Below are 24146 nucleotides of genomic sequence, written 5' to 3' on the forward strand. Positions count from 1 at the left end.
ATGGTATTGTTAAAGACTGAAAGCATGTAAAACCAGTAACCCTAAGAATTCAAATTCAGTGAGAAACTTGTTCTGCATCTTACATTAAGGGAGGGACAGGAGTTAGACTTGAGGGTGGTTCTACTGAAGAGCATCACACTCAACATCACTCAGAACACATTAGCAACCGCATAGCAATGACCTGGCAACCACCTATAACAAATATGTACAGGGAAAAAACACACAATTTCAAATTTCAGAAATGAAATGTCTAAATACAGCCCTAAATGTAACTAAATAAATAATGCAAATTCAACACAGTTAAAAAGACCTCAATACTGTAGATCTTATTTTAAAGCTTACAAAATGGAAGATTTATAGTATATGTATTCTTAATTATCATTAAAAGAAACATTAGTATATAGACTACCATTAAAAGTTTGAGGTCAGTAAGATTTTTTTCTTTTTTTAAAGAAATGAATGCTTTTATTCAGCAAGGACACATTAAAATTGATAAAAGTTACAGTAAAGACATTTATAATGTTACAAAAAAATTATGTTTCAAATAAATGCTATTCTTTTGAACTTTCTATTCATAAAAGAATCCTGAAAAAATGATCTCAGTTTTCACAAAAAATATTAAGCAGCTTTTAACATTGATCAAAATATGAAATCATCATATTAGAATGATTTCTGAAGGATCATGTGACACTGAAGATGAGTAATGATGCTGAAAATTCAGCTTTGATCACAGGAATAAATTACATTTTACATTTTATTAACTTAGAAAACACTTCTTTTAAATTGTAATAATATTTCACAATATTACTGTTTTTACTGTATTTAAAAAGAAAATAATTGCAGCCTTGGTGAGCAGACGAGACCTTTCAAAAACATTGAAGTTCTTAGTGTATATTAGCATGTTGTCAATAATACATAGCAAAATCATAATCGAATAATCTTATAAATTGTGACATCATAATCTAAAAAAGGTATCAAACAGAAAATAAACAGCCCTGATGAATCATTTTCTGCATCATGTTGACCTTGCGCAGAGGTCATTCCCTGAAGCGACAGAGGATATTTTCAAGTCATGAGCGTCTGAAATCCCCTCATAGATTTTGGCATTGTTCAGATGAGCACAGACCTCCACACCCTCCTCTAGTCCCACAACAGCTGCTCATTACACCACTGACCCAGGATCAGCTGAAGCACATCCCTCATCATCATGGTCACCGTCCAGCAGGTCCAGGATCAGCTGCTGAGGGATCAAGGGTTTGGAGCTCAGCTGTTCAGACGTGAGTCAGACCGAGAGAGCAGCTCTGCGCTTCGGAGAATGCTTTGATTCGTTCAGATCACTCGAGACATGTCTGCTAGAAGTTCAAAAGCTACTAGACATGGTTTTATTAAAGTGATACACATTTAGAAAAGTCCTTAACCTGTCATAGTAAAAATTTGATATAATAATTCACAATAAGATAAAACAAAAAGAAAAAATAATCTTACTGTGGCTGACATTTTATGAAATAAGAGCACATAAATACTTCAAATCCATAAGTAAATTTTTTACTACGGCTGTTTAAGCAGGAATCCATATTTTTGCATGATTATACAAGAAGGATGGCTTTGAAAGGACTGTGGGTTCATAGAAACCTGGGAGGAGGAAATTTAGGATATTCAGTACATCGTTCCATGATCAAAAGTTTAAACTCTTTAGCCAACTCCAGCTAAATGAAGTAAAAGCCTGATTTTTCAATGAAGCAGAGATGATGTAAGTGTTACCTGGACCAGGTATGTCCTGTCCTTTGTCCTCCACTATCCACCTGCTTGTTCCAGACAGGAAGGCGGCGCTGGACACAAGGTGTTTGGCTGGAGGATTGTTGTTCACTATGTCATAGTGTCCCGGGCCGGGGAAGGGTGGGTCTTTGGCGGGTATCAGAGGTGGTGCTGACAATCCTAAGTAGTGTCTCCTTCTGCACAGCGATACAACTTTGATCATTTTATGTGACAAACATAAAACAGCTTAATCCAGTGTGAAGAATGATGAGACATCTGAGATATCATGATTATCTTTATACGGCTTTTGAAAACTAGATAATGATAAAAGCAGCTGTGATATGTCAAATATTTTCAAAAGTAGCTGTGTATTCTGATGAAATTCTTTGCAAGCAATATTTAAACGGCCAAAAAGTCATTCTTTTATAGTAGACGTTCCACCAGAGCATTATTGCTCTTAAAGGGATAGTTCACCCAAATATGAAAATTCTCTCATCATTTACTCATACTCAAGTTGTTCCAAACCTGTATGAATTTCTTTCTTCTGTTGAACACAAAAGAAGTTATTTTGAAGATTATCAGTAACTAAACAGTTGATGGACCCCATTGAATTCTATAGTTTGGGGGAAAAAACACATGGAAGTCAATGGGGTCCATCAACCATTTGGTTACTGACATCTTTCAACATTTCTGGTAACACTTTATTTTAGGGTTCAATTCTCACTATTAACTAGTTGCTAATTAGCATGCATGATACTAGGATATTGATTGTTTATATAAAGCACATATTAATGCCTTATTCTGCATGACCTTACTCCATGACTCTACAAAAACTACCGTACTAACTATTAAGCAGTAAATTAGGAGTTTATTGAGGCAAAAGTCATAGTTAATAGTGAATATGTGTTCTCCATACTAAAGTGTTAGCAAATATTTTCTTTTGTGTTCAGCAGAACAAAGAAATTCACACAGGCTATGAACAAATGAGGGTGAGTAAATGATTACAGGATTTACATTTTTAGGGGAACTGTCCCTTTAAGAGCATGAAACAAAATGTATTTGATTGGTTTAAGTTTATTGCAGTCCAGTTGTGACTGAACACTTACGGCAGAACGGTTCTCTTCACGGGTTCTGGTGGTTGATAGGGGTTGTATGTCCCGGGACCGGGGATGTTGTTTCTCACTGGCGGCTGGATCCGGGCGGTGGTGGATTTAAAACAGGAGACAGGAACTAGAGGAGTCTTCTGGACCAAAGCATCACTCACTTTATAGTGGCCTTCAGAACAAGGATAGAGATGGAAAGATTCATAATCTGTAATATCTTTCGTATGTTTGGCAGTAGATAGCTTTAAACATGAACATATGAATAAATAGATTAATAGCATTACAATATTTGATTGTGATTACAGCAGAGCATTTCTCTTCTTTTCCAATTAATACTATACCTCATTTCACTACTGAATTTAAAATACAACCCATAATTCCAACTGTAATTACATGCACATGCAAAGGAACATTCACACCCTTGAAAAGCCGGCAACACTCATCAATATTCATATGCTTTCAAATATAATGATGTTTTTAATTATTGTTAATTAATGAAGTGTTGACAATTTTAGCAGTTTGGATTGCACCTCTAACTTAATTATTCTAAAACTGGTCAAATATGTGAGTTACTCACAGGGAGACGGTCCTTTAAAGTTGTCCATTAAAGTAACACTACGTCTGGTTTTGGAGCGAAATGCACATTGAGCCGAAACGGTTGAATCTCTGTTCACAATATCATAAGACACCTGACAGAAAATTAAATAAATCATACATTTCAATTCAAAAGTTTAGAGACAGTAATATTTTAAATAATTTCATATTTTTATTTAGCAAGGACGCATTAAATTGATCAAAAGTCACTGCAAAGACGTTTAAAAAGTTACAAAAGATTCTATTCCAAATAAATGCTGTTCTTTTGAACTTTCTAGTCATTAAAGAATCCTGAAAAAAATGCATCATGGTTTCCACAAAAATATGAACCAGCACAACTGTTTTTAACATTGATAATAATAATAAATGTTTCTTGAGCAGTAAATCAGCATATTAGAATGATTTCTGAAGGATCATGTGACTGAAGACTGGAGTACTTGCTAAACTCATATTTACTGTAATCAATGATACTACATACGTACATCATATTGATTTGGTGCAGGACTTTCACTCTTTTGCGTTTCCCTCTTTACTGCAAGAGGCAGACGGAAAGTTCTGGATTCTCCTCTGTTAAAATCGTGCTTGTAAAGAAGAGACGTCTGGAGGTTATAAGCATCAGGCCCTGGGCATAACTTCGGAAAGCTACGGGGCACACGGCCAGCCTTGAGATGCAAAAACAGTCGTTATATTTATGTCATATTTCAGTGAGCTGCAAGGAATGAACCTATTTAACAATATAAAATGCCTAATGTCTAAAAATGAAAGTATGTTTTGAATTTTTAAGATTTAAGACCTTACATAATGATAAAACAGACTCCACATGCATTGATTAATGTAAGATAAATCAGTAATTAAAGTGTCTGATGATCAGGGTCTCACTTTTGACGCAAAGCTGCCCGTTCCTCTTTTAGAGAATGAAGGACTGCATCCCTCAACAGCTGTGTGTGAGACATATGAACCAGGACCTGGGTTCTCATTCTGAAATGATAGACAGACAGACAGACAGACAGACAGACAGACAGTGATAGTGATATTTTAATTGAATTGAATTTTTTATTGAATGTGGGCGAGTTGGATTACTTATGAAACTCACCAGGTGATCCTGAAACCTCTTTGTCTGTGAAGAAAAGCCTTTCTTCTCTTCATTACTGATGATGACTGTCTGGTACTTAGTAGGAATGGAGGAAGCACACCGCTGACCTACTATAGAAACAGATACATGACTGTGAATAAGAATAAATACAGGAAAATAAAAACTATTAAGCAGATTTAATTACACTAGAGGTAAATTACTCACATTCATTCAGTCCTTTGTGTAGTTTACCCATGCCTTCTTTTCCCTGATCATGCAGTTCTCTATGTGTAGAGGGAGAAAGAAAAAGATAAACAGAAGAAAAGTCTTTATTTAATAATGACCAGTCAGTTTAAACATCGAGAGAACTGCCTGTGCTCGTGTTTTTATGCTGTTGTAGGTGAACTCGCTCAAGAGTTTCGGTCGGATACTCTTTGTCGCCATGGCAACATGTAAACGTCACGCTGCGGGTTCAGAAAAATAGTTTGGCAAACGCATTACAAACAAAACAAATACACAAAACTATCTAAAAATAAAAAAAAAGTAAACTATTTTAAATGATTTATAAAATTCTACAATTTTACGACCCATTAGGTTTAAAAGGATATTGAAATTAATTAAATGTTTTATTAATATGCTAGTTTTTTTTCCTTTCGTTCCATTGTCCTCTCTAAATCTTATGCCAAAGGCATGCTTTTACATTAGTAAACGCAAGGCTAGTTACTTTTATAACAAATACTCTGGCGCCGCTTGGTGGCTACTGGATAAAATAACGGGAAAGTAAAAAAAGCGGGAGGAAAAAGCGCGATATCTTGTTATGCGGGGCGCACACGAGCTCCATGTTATTTAGTTGAAGGCATAGAAATATCATATTGGCTAGAACGAAAAAGAACGCAAACATAAAATATTACGAAGGCGTGGCTTATCCGTTAGTGTCCGTGTTTCATTGGTCAAAGAGGATACGTCACATGGAAACGCCTACTTATGTAATCTCAATGAGTATTAAAATCTGATAAATGTTATTTCTTAGATATTGTAATTGACATTGATTGACACAAATGGATATGGGCTTATATTGTATACACCCACCGTCAGAATATTATTATTATATTTCCCTGGCATAAAACTGATCGTACCCAAACCGAAAGGCCCAAATAATGACAACAGAAAACAAACGTCTTCACATACCTTATGATATGAATCGAAAACTGCTATTTTTAAAAATCAATAAATCCAAGATCCCGTTACAGCTGGAGCATAGAGGTTTGGAGGAATACTCGCTCAGTTTTCGTCTTTTTGAAAACCCAAACAAATCTTTAGAATCTACTGTTAACTTTCTTATTCTTGTGGCAAAGTTTTTTTTTTTTTTCCACAAATGTAAAGTAGAACATTTAATCAAATCACTAAGAATAATTGACAATAGAAAATGTACTTATTTTTTTGAAGAAATATGATGAGATCTTCCATGTACCATGATTAATATCTGTTTACTGTTTATCTCTCTCTTTGTTTCGTTCTTTTCATTTTTGTCCTATGATTGTACAAGAATGATTTTACTTGCTTAACTTGTAAATTGTTGGAAATGTTCTAGATTTATAAGAGATTCGTGTTTGCACTGTTGTAATTTTTCTTTCTTGATTTTTTTTTTTTTTTTTAAATAAATACTTATTCGATTCGAAATCTCCTGTGGAGCAGTGCGAGCGTCCCCTGTCGGACTGGAGGACATGTGCAGTACTGCAGTCGAATGATCCGCATCAGCTCCTCTCTCGGTCATTGAGCAGTTCAGTTCCATCATGGCGATGCACGCCAAAGCGACTCCACCGCAGATCCCCGATACCCGCCGCGAGCTTTCCGAGCTGGTCAAGAGAAAGCAAGAGCTTGCGGTAATTATACACGTTTCTAAATATCCAAAAGACCTAAATCCATCTTGACCCGGCACAAAATAATGCGTATATTGACTGGAATACCCGTATCTGTGATAAGCATGCTAACGCGAGACTGAAATAGACTTGTACATATACATTATTTAAAATTAATGCATGTGTGTTTGTATTTTATAATCAGATAGTCTTAGATTATCATATTTGTACTACATGTATCAAAATGACTCTTCCAATAACTGCTGTATATCTTGTATATTTATGTAAACATGCTAACTGTGTTAGCCGCTTTTGTTATGGCGCCTCCTGATGCACAACATACAGCATACACAACATTAAAGACCTGCCACTTGTGCATAGCTTGAGGTTTACTTTGTACAGTTTCAAAAATGAGTGGAGAACGTAGAACTGCACAGTGAAATTAATATTATTACGACGATGTGATCATATGTAGGCCATGTATGATTGACAGCTGCAGCTACAATTATTTTTAACGGCAATTTGGCTTGACTTCGTTTTTTAGCTTTATGTTTAAATGAACAGTATGTACAGAGTATATATATACTTTACAGATGTTGCATGTATTTTTATCAGGAGACTCTGGTGAATCTGGAAAGACAGATTTATGCATTTGAAGGCAGTTACCTGGAGGACACTCAGATGTATGGGAACATCATTCGAGGATGGGACCGATATCTGACCAATCAAAAGTGAGTGTAAAGTGACGACATGTGGTTTAATGATGTATACTATAAATCTTAAAGTCATCCAGGTCAGCATCAGCTTTCTTCTGCTTTAGGAATTCCAACAGCAAGACTGATCGGAGGAACAGGAAGTTCAAGGAAGCAGAACGTCTTTTCAGCAAGTCCTCTGTCACATCAGTGGCGGTCAGTATTTTAGAAATATATAATAGGAAATAATAACAAAGCTATTAAACAATAATTAAGAACTTTATTTTTGTGTGAATTGTCTTACAGGCTGTTTGTGCTCTTGGAGGGATTCCTGATCATATGAATGAAAAACGTGCGTAGAATCTCAAACTTCTTGTGTTTGCAAGAAATTTCAGTTAATCATGTTTCTTCATTTATTGTTAAATCGACTGTGCTTTAAAACCTAGTGAGCTGTCTGTGTAGGGATTACCCTCCCTCATAGGCTCATCGTCTACCTAGGCAGAATTTTTAGTTATCGTCAAATGAACATCCAGAATAGTGTTGTCACGGTACCAAAATTTCAGTATTCGGTACCGATACCAGTGAAAATCCACGGTTCTCGGTACCAATTTCGGTACCAAAGCTTAATTTAGATTAAATTTACATAATTGTATTAAAGTGTATATCACAGTTACAAAGATGGAAACTGTAGTATTAAAAACACTTTACAATAAGATTCCATTTGTTAGATAACATTAGATAAAATGACCTAACAAAAAAACAATAGCCTAGTTATATACTGTCGCAATTATTCTCCTTTAGGGGTTAATTTAAAAATACATTTTTAAAATCAAAAGTTAACATTATTTCTGTTAACATTATTTAATGCACAATGAATGAAGTGAACAAACATGACCAATCAAGTGATTGTATTAAATAACATTCACAAACATTAATTAATGTTGTAAAAATATATTGTTCACTCAATGTGTTATGTTAGATAACGCATTAAGTGATGTTAATGAATGGTATCTTATTGTAGCATTACCAAACTATACAGGAGATAAAATATGTTTTATTTGACTTGACTATACTTTTATTTAATCCAAAACTGTATTCATATTTAACTTTAAAAGGGCTTTTTAAACCTGCTAAGAGTTATCCAGCCAAGAATAAGACTAGAACTGCTTTTCTGACGGACTGATATTAATGACGGCTTTTTATTTCTCATCTCCATAAATATATCTAGTAGTAAAGCTAATGCAAGGGCTAGAAATCAATTAATAGGCCTATGTCACACTTCCTCGTCGTCATGGAGAGCGCAGTTCGCACAAGCGTTTGTACTCCCGTGGCGTCTGTCGTTGCTATGCATCCATGAACGCGCATGGAAAAGCGAGCGCGCCGCTTCTATTATGAGCGTGCTTGCCGCGTGCCATTTGAAATAACGTATCTGCACGCGTAAAAACATCAGCACCACATCAGCAGCAGCACCGCCGATCGCCATCAGCGCTTTTATGAAGAGGACGCAACTGCACGCGCTTCGGGCATGCACGCGCATCAAGTACCGGGTTTGAGAAAACCTGGTACCGTGACGTTTAAAAAAAAAATAGTACCGACTTGGTACCGAAGTACCGGGTCTTTTGACAACACTAATCCAGAATGTGCATGTGAAGTCCAGAAATGCTGTCTAGGTTGGCAGCTCACCAAGTTAAAAGTTGTGTTGGACTTGAAGTGGCGCTGTGAAGACCGATCGGTGTCTGACATCAAAGTACCACGAGAGCAGACGGCTCTGTATGGTTTTGAATTGCTCTCGCAGTGCTTTGATGTCATACACCGATAGGTCTTCACAGCGCCACTTCAAGTCGAACACAACTCTTTTCACACCATTACTCTGACCTGCAGCTATCTCTGTCTCATTTTACGTCGAACACACCTAAAGGTACACAATGGAACTTTTGGTTAAATAAAAAACAAATCTGCATGCATTTTGCTGAAGAACATTGTTTTGGTTGTGCTTCGGCTCTGCGTGATGGTGCGGATGAATATGGATATTCTACTGCTCATAAAACATTCACTACCAGTCTTAAGAATTATAACCAGTTTAGAAGGAAAGGATCTCAAGCTGACAAGCTGAAGACATTACTGTAGCTTTACCCGTTAATAGACACGGTACTTCCTTGAAAATAAATTCCAGCACTACGCTACAACAACCATAATGACATGACCCTTCACAATAGATAATGCTTTACAATCAACTCTGTTAAAGAGCTACATATGACAATTTATCTGTTCAATAAAATACCTCACTCACCTGTTGAGTAATTAAAACACCATCTCCACATCGCCTTTACAACAATTTAAATCAGTTCTCGGCATCTCCGAAAAGCCAAGCCGATGTTGATTCTTGTTTTATTACGAGATCTGTCATGTTCTCTTTTTGCCAGCAGATTCTCAGATGTTTGAGATTTCGCTGCTTCATGTCAACCTTTCTCGCTCGTTGTGAAAACTAATCTATGCCACTCCCACACCAGACACGCGTCAAAGTAGCCGGAGCAACTTTTCTTGATTTACGGATATGACGAGACACTCAATCAATGCAATTTGGCCACGCAAAAAAACATCCCTTCAGGTCTAAAATATAAACACTTACAACATGTTTAGTAGGGTAAGACAAAATCACTTTTTGGAAGAAGGATTGATGATGTATTGAGAAAAAAAAAAGTTACATAGTGTACCTTTAAGAGAAACAGCCAATTTGACGATTGTTTTGCAAGAATTGTAAGTTACTTTGATTGTGTATTTAGTGGCCTGATGTGTTAATCACTTTATGTGTGTTAACTTTCCTTTTCCTCTGCTCCTATAGGCGAGCCAGGCAGCGGGACAGAGAGCGACACGTCCCCGGACCTCCAGAACCAGGAAAATGAACCCAGCCAGGAAGACACAGAGGAGGCAGATGGAGCCTTACAGGACCTGAAACCCCAGAAAGCCGCTTCGTCTTCCTCTGGAAGCCACCACAACAGCCACAAGAAACGCAAGAACAAGAACAGACACAGGTACCTGATCTCCAGCATGCCCTTGGGGTCCAGGATATAAGATGGTTATTTATTTATGACCTCATTCCAGCTGATCCAGTGCTATTTCAGAACAGGCTGTGAAATATTTGATGTAATGTCCTGTGGACTCCTCTGAGTGGATGTGGGAGCAGTTATAAATTGACATATTAATAGATGATTATGATTGCCACGCCTCTTTTCCCAAACGGGAGGAGTTACTTCAGTTTCATTTTTGTTCTTTCCTTTCTGTTCTTTTATATTTGTTCTTTCCTCTCTTATGGATTTGCCCTAAAGACTCTTACTCAGTCCTAATGTTTATCTAATGCTGTTTTGGTCCAGTTCAGACCTATAAGAGGCCAGTTTGATTAAAGAATGAAACACTCGAATGAAACCGTTTGAATCTGTGTTTGTATTAGATGGACAGAAGGAAGATTTTGAGGAGCTAGTTTTCAACATCTCACTGAGATGTTTTATGAAAAATTACTATGGATTGGAAGGTTTGATATTAACTGGGTCTAATATATTAACTATTTTCAGACCCTTTCCAATTTGTCTTTATTGTTGTACAAAATCCATTTGCTGATATAATCCTATCATTAAGCCACAAAAATGATGGTGAATCTTGTTTTTGTTATGTGTGGTTTGCCTCGGAGCAGATGAAGTTTGCATCCAGGATCGTTTCCCATTCAATAAGATGAGCACTAGTTAGGGTCTGATATTCACTGATGCCCTATAGAGGATGCTTTAGTGTCTACATATAAACCCAAGTGTTGACACCCTATCTAGTCCACTGTGGGATTGATGTGCTGGTCGTCTAATGCACTAACCTCTGATGCTCTCTTCCTTCCTAACGCTGCCCCCTTCAGCCCCTCTGGCATGTTTGATTATGACTTTGAGTAAGTCTCAATTTTACTTCCTGTTTCTCAGTCGTGTGTCTTCTGTCCGTTAGCGTAGGGCCGTCCACGTCGCGTGGATGAATGCTGTGATGCTTGCTTCTGCCTCATCATTCGCAGATGTTGCTGCAGTTTTGTTTTGGTTTTGCATTTATTTTTCAGCTGCATGCTTGTGGAGTTCATAGACATGTTGGGTTTTTTAGTTAGTTGCATGCAGGGTTTTAAACGGGTTCACTAGTTTATCTGACCATGATGGAGTTCATTTGTTTTCTCCTTACAGATTTGACATGAAGATGAACAAGAAACCCAGAGCGGTAAGTTCAAATGTGCTCATCTCGCACACATGTAAATAACTTAAAATATTTTGCTGTTAAATATAATATTATATAAACTAAAGTTTGAATGTGCCAGATCATAATAAAATTATGTAAATTTGAATTGTCGAAGATTTCACACATATTAGCTCATAGAGTGTAATTGTGTGATTCTGCAGGATTACTCGGCCTAACGGATCCCCTCAGTCTCACTCACAGACATTCACACAAACCAAACCTCTTCAGTCAATCCTGATTCTCTCCGGTCCAGAACGTCTGGATCTTCTCCTGCATTTCTCCACTTGTGTTTGCTTCTTTCCTGACTGTAGTGAAGCTCTCATGTGTATTATAGTCTGTTGGATTCAGATCCTGTTATTGCATGATATATATTGCAAAAATGAGGTTCCAGAACTGCTCATAATGCTGGAATCTTTTTATTTATTACGTTACATAGATGATGCATCAGTGGATCCAAACCTTTGCCTCTTGCTTTTGGATATCCATCACTTTTTTGTTAAACTTGTGTAGTGCTAATGTAAAAATTGGTCATGTCATTATTTTTTAGTTTTTGTTTTTTTTACCATCTTGTTTTGAATAAAACTGAGACAGTGTGTTGTTTGGTGGCCAATTCTTGAATAAAAACTGGACTGTGTAAGCATCTTGATAAATGGTTTTAAAACCATGTATACTAGTTGTTCAAACACTGAGATAAATCTTTATGTCGAAGAAACTCGTTTTACTTTCTTTTGTTTGAGATATTATAAACCTTTTAATTTGGATTTTGTAAAATCATAGCAGTGTTTCTCAGAGCCATCCCATAAAAATCAGATATGAGAGTGTAAAGACCACCTATTGGCCCAAAGACGGAGTTTAGCTCTACGCTTAATCTGACTCCAATTTCAAATGATAATCAAATTTAGATTGTGTTTCTTATTAGAAAATATTGATTCTTATTTAATTTAGATCTTTGATTATTCTGAGTTCCCATATTTTCAATTATTCTTTCATTATGGACCTGATGCCACACAGAGTCACACGCCCCGGGTTTAGGTGGATCTCACGGACACAAACTTGTCAGTTCTGACTTTAGTCAGTGGATGCAGGGTTTGCTAATACCGCTAAAGTCGGTTGCCTACTGCTCACTCGTACAAAGAAGTGGAGTTTATTTTAGCCACTTCCATACAACTTGCTAAATCAGTGATAGACAGAAATCAAAAGGTCTTCAGATGACGTGCCTACTGCTCCATTCATATGCGCCTTTAGTTTGACCTATCCTGGACACAGAGCTGCGGTAGCACCAGCCTCCTCATAATCAACTAAAATAATGATTTCAGAATAAATCAAGATGTAACATTTATTTGTCAGGTAAAAATGTATCATGTCAATTACACAAGTAAATGATTAAAAGCCAATTCAGAAATAATAAATACATGAAATCAGTTACTCAAAGATGACTCTAAAAGTAAGCAATGCATTCCTGACAGAGACATGCAGTGGTGTGTGAGTGTGTTCCAATGTATGGGGGATGATCCTGGTTCGTTCCTTGCAACTTCCTTCAATCGTTTCTGTTCCAACGAGAAAAAACTGACACAGCACTGTATGGGTGTTTTTCCTGGTTACAGGTTCCCACCGACTGCTGTCACGTATCCTTAAATACCCAGACCAGAACAAAAGGGTTATACCAATATTTTTTAGAGTTGTTTTAGGTCAAATCATGTTCCCCAGAGGGTAGCACCTGGTTTCGGGGGAGAGGGGAGATATCTTGAAGAGACATCACCCAGAGAGGAGAACAGGATTCTCCCAAGGTTTCAATATTTCTCATTATACCAGTGACTGCAATGAAATTAAGACCATTTTACCAATCGCACTGAGACATTTAAAATGATACCAAACATGAAAAGGAAAAACAATAGATTCACAAGATACATCATATGTGATATATAGACAATCTCAGTGAACTTTTAGTGACTTGAGGAGGGAGAGGGGGGATGCATATATAAACAAGGAGATAAGTTTGGACAAGACAATGTCCTGTGCTCTTTCTTTGTGATCTTCTGTCCAGGGTGCGTTTTATTGCAGGGTGAATTTTATCTCAGCTTTTGTTTTAGCAGGAAAATCAGTTCTTACAAGAGCAACAGATTGACTAATGATCTCTATGACTTTATGAAACATCTTTAAGTTGAGCAGTATTTGTCCTGGAAACTCTTCACAGATATCACCAAATAATCAAGCTTTTGTTAGTCTGCTATTTTTCTTCTTCAGGACCTGACAGAAACATCAGTCCCAATACAAACAGACACACATGAACCAAACACACCGAATACAGGGACAAATGTAAATGTGTGAATACAGGAGGAGCTCTGACATCACTGTAGTTCAGAGACATTCAGGGAAAGTGAAACTTGATCAACAACAATATGGACTCCTGAAACGATCAACCTCTTTAAACTACAGAATATTTATTGATCCGTTCAAAGAGTCTTGTGGACACATCTGATCCTTACAGGTAAGAGATAGAAATATAAGAGAGATTGTGCTGAACAGGTTTCTACTGGAAGTGAACTGGTTTAGGTTTATGTCAAACAAAAGTTGAACATAACCTGCTAAGACTTGTCTTACAAGTTAATCAAATGTTTTTCTTTAAGACTGTTCAGAACTTTTTTAAGTCAATTACATGAAAACGTAGATTGGTCTAATTTGATACCGAAAAGTAAGACCGATAACCCCTAAATAACTGCGATTTAGTTAATGAGACAGTCTTAACATAATAGTTGTTTATGCAACTTCCCTGAGGGTTTAATCATGTCAAATACTCACTCAACTACTGTTATTGTTTACTGCACTGAAATGGTGTCAGAATTGTATTTAAATATGTAATTTGATTGGTTGTGAAGCAAAGTTTGGGCTTTCTTTAATTTTGTCACACAACATAAAGACAAAGAAGCAGGAAGCATATATGACACTTACACAAACACAGAAAAACCTGCTGAACCGGTTACACAGTTTTGTGCACAAAATGTGCCAAACATTTTATGAAGAGTGAAGAAAGTATGACACTGCAGACACACTTGACAAGATGAAATAATACATCAGTTTATTTTGTGGGAAGACATTTTGTCAGAAAATATTTTAAAAAGAAGTTTATGTTAATATTGTTTGCATTTAATATATACAGCAAATGTTCCGTTTTTTTTATGAATACACACTGTTTTGAAAGGAGCGTTTCTTCTATAAAAAATGTTTACTGCGCTGAAATGGTATCACAATTGTATTAAAACTATTTCATTTGAAATAAACTGCAGCTGAAATATCACACTTAAATCAAAATGAAGAGAATAAATGTCTCTTGGACATACAAAATATATGTTAATTTTGGGGGAAAGGTTATCTGTACTTGTCCTTTAATGTAAACATTATTTCCTGTTTAAGATTATTCTGTTATTGTTTTCTTTTGCCTTGAAAAGGCATAAATAGGCAGTGGCGGCTGGTGAAAAATATCTTAGGTGGGGCTGTGTCATTTTCAGTCGGTTTCAATGGGTAGTGGCTCCGAGGTTGTGGAATCCTCTTCCTCAAGACATCCGTCAAACATCCACCCTTCTCTCCTTCAAAAACAATTTTTTTTATCTGAATATTACTCTTCAGCTCACAGTCTGTAAATTCTACATTGTTATTGATATGCTATTTGTTCGAATCCCTCTTTGTTTGTATCTTTAACCTAAATTTGTAAGAATATAGGCCTACTTTCTGCCCTTGGTATGTGTATTGTGCTTTGATGTTGATGTTTATTTTGTTCTATTCCTTAACCCAGTCCCAGTGGTTCTCCAACTTTTTAGAGTTGTACCCCATGAGGCTTTTAACATCATTCTGCGTAGGCTACCCCCACTCTTTAGGCACCTTTTTCAGTAAGGGACAATATTTGCCACCTTAAATCGATTTTTCCAGTGCATTTTTACCTTTACAAATACCTTTATAAAATAAGTAATGCTTTAAAAAAAAAGGTTCAATAGAGAAATATGCAATGATGGTAAAAACGAAGTGATGCTTTTAAATATTAAATTAAAACCGCCAGTAGGTGGCGTGTCATCGAGTCATTCAGTAACGAAGCAAGTGGCTGTATTTATGAATTAATCATTGAATCATTGACTCTTATGATTCGTTCAAAGCCGCAGATTCGTTCACAAACACTGCTGTGTGCTGCAGTTCTGCTGTGGCTTTCGTTGGAGCTATTATTTTGTTGTAAAAAATACTGACAACTGTGTTGAAAATGAACATCACTTAATATTAATATTTCGTTTGTTGAACTGTTGTATAAAATTAAATCAATATCACATTTGCAATCGTGTGGATCTTCATATAATGTGAACATTAAACACAGGAACTCACACAGGGTATGTCTTTGTATCTTAGAAAGTTTGAAACTTATATCAATCTCCATGCACAGCCTGTGTCTATATTTGTTCTTCATGCTAAGTGCTAAATCCCTACTTTTACAAAGGTACATTGTCGAGAACGGTAATAGGCCTAGCGCGATTTGCCAAGGCAGGAATCTGCATGAGCCTGCTACACACTACTTAAATGCAGACAGTTTTGACCGCAAAAGATGAGGTAATTTGATCGGATGTCATGTATTTACAGGGATTGAAATGCATGCTCAGTTTAAAGGACAAGTTCGGTATTTTACACTTAAAGCCCTGTTTACAGATCGTTTCTGATGAAATAGAACGGTTAAGATTAAAATTTTGACACATGCTGCTGTCCCGAGAATGGAGAATTAGGTTTATTTCGCTTCCCCCCCCCCACACCTACAGAATGGCTGCATAGGTGCACTCGAACATATCCTTCCTAAAACGCATTAAACTTTCGTTTACAAAGAGATGAAACTGACCGAGTAGTCAGGGGTGTTCACTGATATGCTCATACAAAAATCGCTGCAAAATATGTATTCCAACAGGTTTTATCGTAGTTTTTGTCCAACTCCATTGACTATTGAAAGAGCTGTGTGAGGTACGGTATTACTCCGCCGCCGCTTCTTCTTCTGCTTCTTCTGTGTATTCAATGAAATGCCAGTGGTTTGCTTGCAATTGGCAAAGATGCATTATCGCCACCAACTGGGCTGGAGTGTCTATTATTCAAGCTCTCAACGGAAGAATCTACGGGTGTGACACGTTTGGAAAAATAGATCCACAGTTTTACAACGAATGGTAAAACACCTGTTGGAAAGCATATTTTGCAGCGATTTTTGTATGAGCATATCAGTGAACACCCCTGACCACTCGGTGAGTTTCATCTCTTTGTAAACGAAAGTTTAATGCGTTTTAGGAAGGATATATTCTAGTGCACCTATGCAGCCATTCTGTAGGTGGGGGGGGGGAAAGCGAAATAAACCTAAAATTCTCGGGACAGCAGCATGTGTCCAAATTTTAATCTTAACCGTTCTATTTCATCAGAAACGATCTGTAAACAGGGCTTTAAGTGTAAAATACCGAACTTGTCCTTTAAATCTTATTTTAAAGTGAGGTAGAATTAAATGAACGGCCCTAGCGCCCTCTATTGGCCAGCCGCCCCGACTGTAAATAGGTGGGGAAAAAAGGCAGAATCTTTCCCACCATCAACAACAACAACAACAAAAAAAAAAAAAAAAAAAAAAAAAAAACGAGAAAGGAGAAGGAGTATAGGCATAGCTGATCCTCCATGTGAGTCAATAACCCACTTAAATCTATCTTATATTTTATCTTGAAAATAGCCACACATTGTTTAGAATTAAGCTCTGCACATTCTGGACATTCTCTCAACAATATTTTGACTTTACACTAGTGCAGGTGATTTATCTTCTTCATTTCTCTCTCCAGCGATGTCTTCCTCCAGCGGTCCACTGACTGAGGAGCTTCAGTGCTCTATATGTCTGGACGTGTTCACTGATCCAGTCAGCACTTCATGTGGACACAACTTCTGCAAGACCTGTCTAAATAAGTGCTGGGACAACAGCCAGACCTGCAACTGTCCATATTGTAAAGAAACATTCAAGCACAGACCTGATCTCAAGATTAACACCACACTCCGAGAAGTTGTAGATTATTTTAAAATAAAAGGTACTGCAACAGGAATGACACATTTCATGCTATTCTATAAAAGTTTAATATTTGTTGTTATTTAAGAACCACATTATTGTGAAAATGTGGTTTTTAAAACATATGTCGAATTGTTTGTAATCATACGGTTGTTTTTCCAAAAGTCATGACAAAAGCATGATGCAGCACAAACATCAAGTAGCCTATAGAGATACAAAGAAGAAAAAAGGCCAAAAGTGCATTTTCTACATGTGTAGAGGAGTTCTGTCTGTAATATGAAAAAAACCCCACAAATTCAAAGCTGCACTCAAAATAACACTTAAATTAAAGAGTGTCTTCAACCTAATATAACTTAAATAGTCTAATCCAATTTGAAAGGGGACATGAACACACATAAAATATTTAATTTAACATATAATATAGTTGAATATATTTAATATCAAATATTTAATAAAACCCTAAAGCATGTAATTCCACACATGAGCATGTCAGAGATCTGATGGTGTTTTATTGTCATGTGTCTCTACAGAACTGAAGAGGATACAGCAGTATGCAGGTACAGTGTGCTGTCTGCACTACACTAGATTACATTCAGATACTCACAGCTTCATCACTGACCGACAGTATGATTAAACACTGATTACATATTACAAACATCATCGCTAAATATCTGTATTGTGAATTTGTGATTCATATTCTCTGTTTTCTCAGTGGATGTGACTCTGGATCCTGATACAGCTCATCCTGAACTCATCCTGTCTGATGATGGAAAACAAGTGAGACATGGAGACATTATACAGAAACTCCCAGACAAACCACAGAGATTTGATGGATATTTATTTGCAATGGGAAAGAAGGGATTCTCCTCAGGGAGATTTTATTTTGAGGTGCAGGTGAAGGGAAAGACTAACTGGGATGTAGGAGTGGCCAAAGAATCCATAAATAGGAAGGGAGAGATCACACCAAGTCCTAGTAATAGATGGTGGACTTTGATTCTGAGGAATGGGAATAAATATATCAACTGTGTTTGGCCCCCTGTCAGTATCTCTGTGAGAGTGAAGCCGCAGCGGGTCGGTGTGTTTGTGGATTATGAGGAGGGTCTAGTCTCCTTTTATGATGCAGAGACCGGCTCGCATATCTACTCTTACACTGATCAGTCTTTCACTGGTAAACTCTGTCCATATATTAGCCCGTGTCTTAAGTGTGGAAATCAAAATTCAACCCCACTTATCATCACACCTGTCAATAATGGATGAATTTACATCCCCAATATAAGTTGTCATCCCCATTTGTGACACTTATCACGGTGCAATCCCCATTCATTTAGTCTCTCTTTATTGCTCAGCTGCATCTAACTAATTTCTATTCATCATTGTTTATTGTACATTTATTAAAATTCTGACTTTGCATTTTGTATTTGATTCAACATTATATTTTAAATAATAAAACAAGTGAAAATGACATGGACAAAAATGAGGGGACAACTTAATATTTTGTTGCACAAGCAAGCTTTAACGACAAACAAGTGATTTATGTAGCTCTCAATCAGACTTCTTCTCATGTCAACAGCCTTCTCTAGATGTTTCAGCTCTTTCCATTTATGTTTGATAGGATTCAGATCAGGGCTCATTGAAAACTAATGTATATTTTGGTCATTATCCTGTTGGAGGACTCACTTGAAGTATACTTCAAGTTCATTTTATTAAGTAGGCTATATATTTAAGTATAAAGTTCAAGTATATTTTTAAGTTTACTTTATGAAGAAAGTTAAGTCAAGTCACCTTCATTTATATAGCGCTTTTAACAACATAAATTGTTTCAAAGCAGCTTTACAGAGATAATAGGAAATTACCGTAACATATTGTTTAGGCTTTACAACAGCTCTAGGAGGATAAAGTTATTGTCCAGCTAAAGTTAGTTTTGATTGACTGATTCACTTCCGTTGCGAAGATCATTAGTTATTAACTTAGGGGCCGCTAACACAACTGGAAAATCCTAAATGCACTCTGACCGCTCATCCGCACAAAACAATGCCTGGTGTCTCGAGAACGCATTCCATGAAATAGGTTCGAAGGTGCAAACGATTATCCGTTGTCTTTGCGCAAAACTCAAAAAACGCAAACCCGCGAAAAGCCTGACGTCGGGCACATGCGCATTACGGATTATTAATGGAGGCATTGTGAAGGTGAAATTGTTTTGTAGCGTCTGTGTAACCACGCAAACCGTAATTATCCCAACAACATTTTATCTGTACTGACCCATATGGAAAAGGTTTGCTAAAAACACCTATGATTCTTATATGTTCCAACAGAATATTGTAAGGGACATATATGCTGCAAAAACACATATATAAATGGCATAATATTAATGTATTTTTGATGTATTTATAAAATGTATATGAATGTCCAGCATGGACGTGTAAAACACAGTGCAGTTTACCAATCCGTATAAGGCTGTACTTCACTCATGCTTGTTCTTATCTTGTCCTAAGTGAAGCCCACGCCTATAGTCAATCATGGTTACCGGTATATACTGTATAATCAACCTTAGATGAAACACAACATTTAAACTACACACACAAGCACACATTTTAATTACAAATTTATTAAGAGTGTATTCTACATACAGTTGCATATTTCACATATCAATAGTTTTCATTTTAAATCCTGCATCACCAGATTTAATTTTCATTTGTGACAATTTCTCTAAGCTTTATCACAGTAGGCCTACTAAGTTTAGTATCCAACAGTTCTATTCTTAACCTACAAACATAAAACGTTCCTAAATGTCGAAGTGATTCTTATGCATACACTCTGGAAATAATTCAGTGGCTTAGTAAATATCACAGTAATAATTAACTTTATTAACTTAAAAAAATCTCAGAATATCATTTACTTGATAGTTTGAGTTGAACATAGCCTACCAAAATAATTGACAAAAAAATCCAACAATAAATTTTGTCTGAAATTTACAGTTATATTTGAAGTTTTTCACTAAAATAATTTAGTATTTGACTAACCAATTATTTATTTAAAATACACTTATAGCTAATATATTTGTGAAATTTCCATCACAATATTTGAGAATGGATAATTAACTGATCTGTTTCAAAAACCACAAATATGACTTAATCAATAAAATCAATATTATTAATATTTAACAGACATAAGAAATTGATTAAGTTTACTAAATTAAAACAATGCACACCTCCCCCACCCTCTGACGTGACAACAGGTGTGTTCGACATCGGCTGCGGCTGGATGCAACCGATCGTCGAGAGCGCGCGTGCAGGCGGGGAGGAGCTGCAAACGGAGACGTGAAGTCGGACACTTTCTGGTTCCCGTAGTGACCGCTCACGTGGTGTTTGCATACTTTACCACAGCTGCAGTGAAATAAATGCAATATTTGCCAAATAATACACAGATGTTTCAGAGACATTTTCATTCAATACTTTATGTACAGCTTTATACAGCGTCTGTTTGAACAAGAATAAAGTTCAACATAAGCTACTATCAATGAAGTGGAGTCTACGTTTTTTAAGCAGTTTTAATTTGATAAACATGACACAATATAACATGACAACGACATGACAAGAGTGTTCACTGTTATAATAAACTGATTTGAGAGCTCTAGAGGAACTAAAGGTGTTCAAATAAACAACGAAACACACGTGATCGTTGTCATGCGGTGAATCCGGTGTGGTGAAGTATCCGGTAACTCTATAGTGATGGGTCCGGGCTGAGGACCCAATTAGTATGCCAGTAGTATGCCTGATCTAAATCTGTTCTCGCGATACATTAAGGCAGTATCAGTGCAGTAATATCAGGTAAAGCTCATAGCACGATCTTCGGATAACGTTACCTGTATGCTATGCTACTATCTAAGCTAACTAAAAAACACACTAACAACGAGAAATGTTTAATTTCACAATCTATAGCTTCGGTTAAATACTAGTATATGAAACGTATAATTTAAAATACATTGATTAAGTACATTAAATACATTAATGACTCGTTATAACGTAGTACAAACGTCTTCTATAATAAAGTGATTTTGTATGGTTTGTAACCAGGCACTAAAGCGATTACCCATAAAACGTGCTTTGAACCAATCGGATTGCTTGGGTCCTCAGCCCGGACCCATCACTATAGAGTTACCGGAAACTTCACCACACCGGCCAATCGTGGAACAGCTGTGTCGTCATCAGCCCACGTGCAGCCACTCTTGAGAAGCTGCGCTGGCTGAGTTCTCCGGCTACTCGAATTGCTCGCGCGGTACTTTGATGGCATACGTCACAGTCACGTGGCGTCGGCGCTGTATCAAGTCGGACAAAATTTCTAACCTTCAGTCCTCATTCTCCTGGATCTGTCCGCTGCCTTCGACACTGTGAATCATCAGATCCTTCTGTCCAGCCTCTCATCACTGGGCATCACAGGAACTTCACTCCACTGGTTTGAGTCCTATCTCACAGGTAGGTCCTTCAGGGTCGCATGGAGAGGCAAGGTATCCAGATCTCATCAACTGACCACAGGTGTTCCTCAGGGTTCAGTTCTTGGTCCCCTCCTCTTCTCCATCTACACCACATCACTGGGACACATCATACAAGCACACGGCTTCTCCTACCACTGCTATGCTGATGACACACAGCTCTTCCTCTCATTTCAACCAGATGATCCCAAAGTAGCTGCACGGATCTCAAGCTGTCTGGCGGACATCTCGACATGGATGAAGGAACATCACCTGCAGCTTAACCTGGCAAAAACTGAGCTTCTCGTCCTCCCTGCCAATCCGTCTCTACAGCACGACTTCACTATCCAGCTAGATTCATCATCAATCACCCCATCAAGGTCGGTCAGAAATCTGGGAGTAACGTTTGATGACCAGCTGACCTTCACAGATCACATTTCAAAGACAGCTCGATCATGCAGGTTTGCACTGCACAACATCAGGAAGATCAGGCCTTTCCTAACTGAGCATGCAACACAACTTCTCGTCCAGGCCCTGGTCATTTCTAGGCTTGACTACTGCAATGCTCTTCTGGCTGGACTTCCATCATGTGCAACCAAACCTCTACAGATGATCCAGAATGCTGCAGCTCGTCTTGTCTTCAACGAGCCCAAGAGGGCCCACGTCACTCCTCTATTCTGCTCACTGCACTGGCTACCTCTCGCTGCTCGCATCAAGTTCAAGGCATTGACGCTCGCTTACAGATCTATCACAGGCTCAGCTCCCTCCTACTTTCACTCACTACTACGAGCCTACATCCCTACCAGAAGCCTACGATCGGTCAACGAGCGACGTCTCGTGGTTCCATCACAGAGAGCCACAAAATCACTGTCCAGAACATTCTCATTCACAGTTCCATGCTGGTGGAACGCTCTCCCCTCCCTCATCCGGAATACAGAATCCCTGACAACCTTCAAAAGACAGCTGAAAACCCATCTCTTCCGTGAGCACTTAACCTCATAAAAAAAAAAAAAAAAAAAAAAAAACACCTTTCCCTCTAAAACCTCACTTATTGGGCTTATGCTACTCTGAATAATGCCTGAACTTCGTATCTTGAGCACTTCTTGCGTTGCTTTTGTTTTTTGCCTCTTCATGATGACTCGCTTAATCTAGTCCTAACTTGTAAGTCGCTTTGGATAAAAGCGTCTGCTAAATGACTAAATGTAAATGTAAATGTAACCGGCATGCACTGCTTCAAGTCAGCCGCCGATCGGTCTGCGCAGAGCTGCATGAAGTCGAACAAGCCTATTAACTCAACGGTTGACTGAGCGCGGGCTGCTTGAACTCTCTACAGTCCAGAACAGTTCTCTCTTCTCAGCGTAGCAGAATTGGTGCCTCTGTGAAATTCAGGTTTGTGTATGTTTTATTTTATCTGTATAATCTTTACAGTGCTTTAAATCATTTTATGTAATGCGAAAGAACATACAGAGACGCAATTTGACTCACCTAAGTTAAATGAGTGTCGTGCCTGTCTTTTCTTGTGATTGTACGCCTTGCATAAAAAAATTTAAAGACTATGTTCCTAAAGATAATGAATATAATTAATTTGGATGATAAAATGTCCTCAGAACTGTGCACTGTTTGTTTATTGGCAGGTTAATGGAGTCAGTCGCGTCGCAGCATCTTTCGGCTATGAGTGAACAGTTAGAGGTTCCCTGCAGAGCGCGAGTCTGTCTCCGGCACGAGAACCAGCGCTGATACGTGGATACAACAGACCGGTTGATTACACTTCAATTACTTGAATGTGTAGGCTTAAATGTTTAATTTTTACTTTTAAAATGTTTGTTACAAGAGTTTAAATGTAGGTAATATTGTACGGGTTAAAATAGTAAAATATGCTGGATTGCTGTAGGCTAGGCTACTCATGGACAATAAAGGCCAAGTTTTAGAGGAAATAAAAAAGTTAATATTACTCATATATAAAAACAGTTAATATTACTCATAAATATTGTTTTTTAAATGTTTTCCCCCAATTATTTCTACTCAATTTTATTTGTTAATGTACCAAATGCAGTTACTCAGATCTACTTTTTTTTTTACATTTTCTCAGTTCATAAAGTGGATGTCATTGATTTCACTGCTTTAAAATTTAATCAATATTTTAAGTGTAAAAATGTTTCACCAAAAAAATTGTGTAAATCATATTCAAAGTTTTTAGAGTGAACCACCACATATATATTGTCACATATACAAAAATATATTCCAGCCAATTTTCAACATTTTAATCACTGTTCTAGAAACATATTTGACTCAACTTT

The 24146-nt window shown here is 37.2% G+C and overlaps 3 protein-coding genes across 4 annotated transcripts; 2 read left to right on the forward strand and 1 right to left on the reverse strand.

Moving 5' to 3' along the window:
- Positions 1-1551: 1551 nt before the first annotated feature.
- Positions 1552-4780, reverse strand: stpg1 (sperm-tail PG-rich repeat containing 1; the record flags this gene model as incomplete). Its single annotated transcript, XM_084131408.1, has 8 exons — positions 1552-1632; positions 1762-1952; positions 2862-3030; positions 3436-3547; positions 3935-4114; positions 4332-4430; positions 4546-4655; positions 4750-4780. The coding sequence occupies 8 exons, from the start codon at positions 4778-4780 to the stop codon at positions 1559-1561; spliced, it is 966 nt and encodes a 321-aa protein (XP_083987534.1). The 3' UTR covers positions 1552-1558.
- Positions 4781-6251: 1471 nt separating this feature from the next.
- Positions 6252-11925, forward strand: meaf6 (MYST/Esa1-associated factor 6). Of its 2 annotated transcripts, XM_084130721.1 has the most exons (8): positions 6252-6407; positions 6999-7114; positions 7204-7291; positions 7382-7427; positions 9918-10107; positions 10974-11003; positions 11281-11314; positions 11494-11925. In XM_084130721.1, the coding sequence occupies exons 1-8, from the start codon at positions 6318-6320 to the stop codon at positions 11506-11508; spliced, it is 609 nt and encodes a 202-aa protein (XP_083986847.1). In that variant the 5' UTR covers positions 6252-6317; the 3' UTR covers positions 11509-11925. The 2 variants fall into 2 exon arrangements, with proteins under 2 accessions (XP_083986847.1, XP_083986848.1); XM_084130722.1 differs by lacking the exon at positions 10974-11003 and having other exon boundaries at positions 6253-6407.
- A 1765-nt stretch (positions 11926-13690) lies between these two features.
- On the forward strand, positions 13691-20306 carry LOC311093382 (E3 ubiquitin-protein ligase TRIM39-like). Its single transcript, XM_084130734.1, has 4 exons — positions 13691-13820; positions 17164-17403; positions 17912-17938; positions 18094-20306. The coding sequence occupies exons 2-4, from the start codon at positions 17166-17168 to the stop codon at positions 18636-18638; spliced, it is 810 nt and encodes a 269-aa protein (XP_083986860.1). The 5' UTR covers positions 13691-13820; positions 17164-17165; the 3' UTR covers positions 18639-20306.
- Positions 20307-24146: the final 3840 nt, after the last annotated feature.

This window comes from Abramis brama (assembly GCF_963993115.1).
Source record: "Abramis brama genome assembly, chromosome: 12".
Lineage (NCBI taxonomy): Eukaryota > Metazoa > Chordata > Actinopteri > Cypriniformes > Leuciscidae > Abramis > Abramis brama.

Coding starts and splice junctions, on each gene's coding strand:
- LOC311093382 (XM_084130734.1), top strand. CDS start 17,166: ATGTCTTCCTCCAGCGGTCCACTGACTGAGGAGCTTCAGTGCTCTATA. Junction 17,404..17,911: donor AGATTATTTTAAAATAAAAG/GTACTGCAACAG, acceptor GTGTCTCTACAG/AACTGAAGAGGATACAGCAG. Junction 17,939..18,093: donor GAGGATACAGCAGTATGCAG/GTACAGTGTGCT, acceptor CTGTTTTCTCAG/TGGATGTGACTCTGGATCCT.
- meaf6 (XM_084130721.1), top strand. CDS start 6,318: ATGGCGATGCACGCCAAAGCGACTCCACCGCAGATCCCCGATACCCGC. Junction 6,408..6,998: donor AGAGAAAGCAAGAGCTTGCG/GTAATTATACAC, acceptor TATTTTTATCAG/GAGACTCTGGTGAATCTGGA. Junction 11,004..11,280: donor ATGTTTGATTATGACTTTGA/GTAAGTCTCAAT, acceptor TTCTCCTTACAG/ATTTGACATGAAGATGAACA.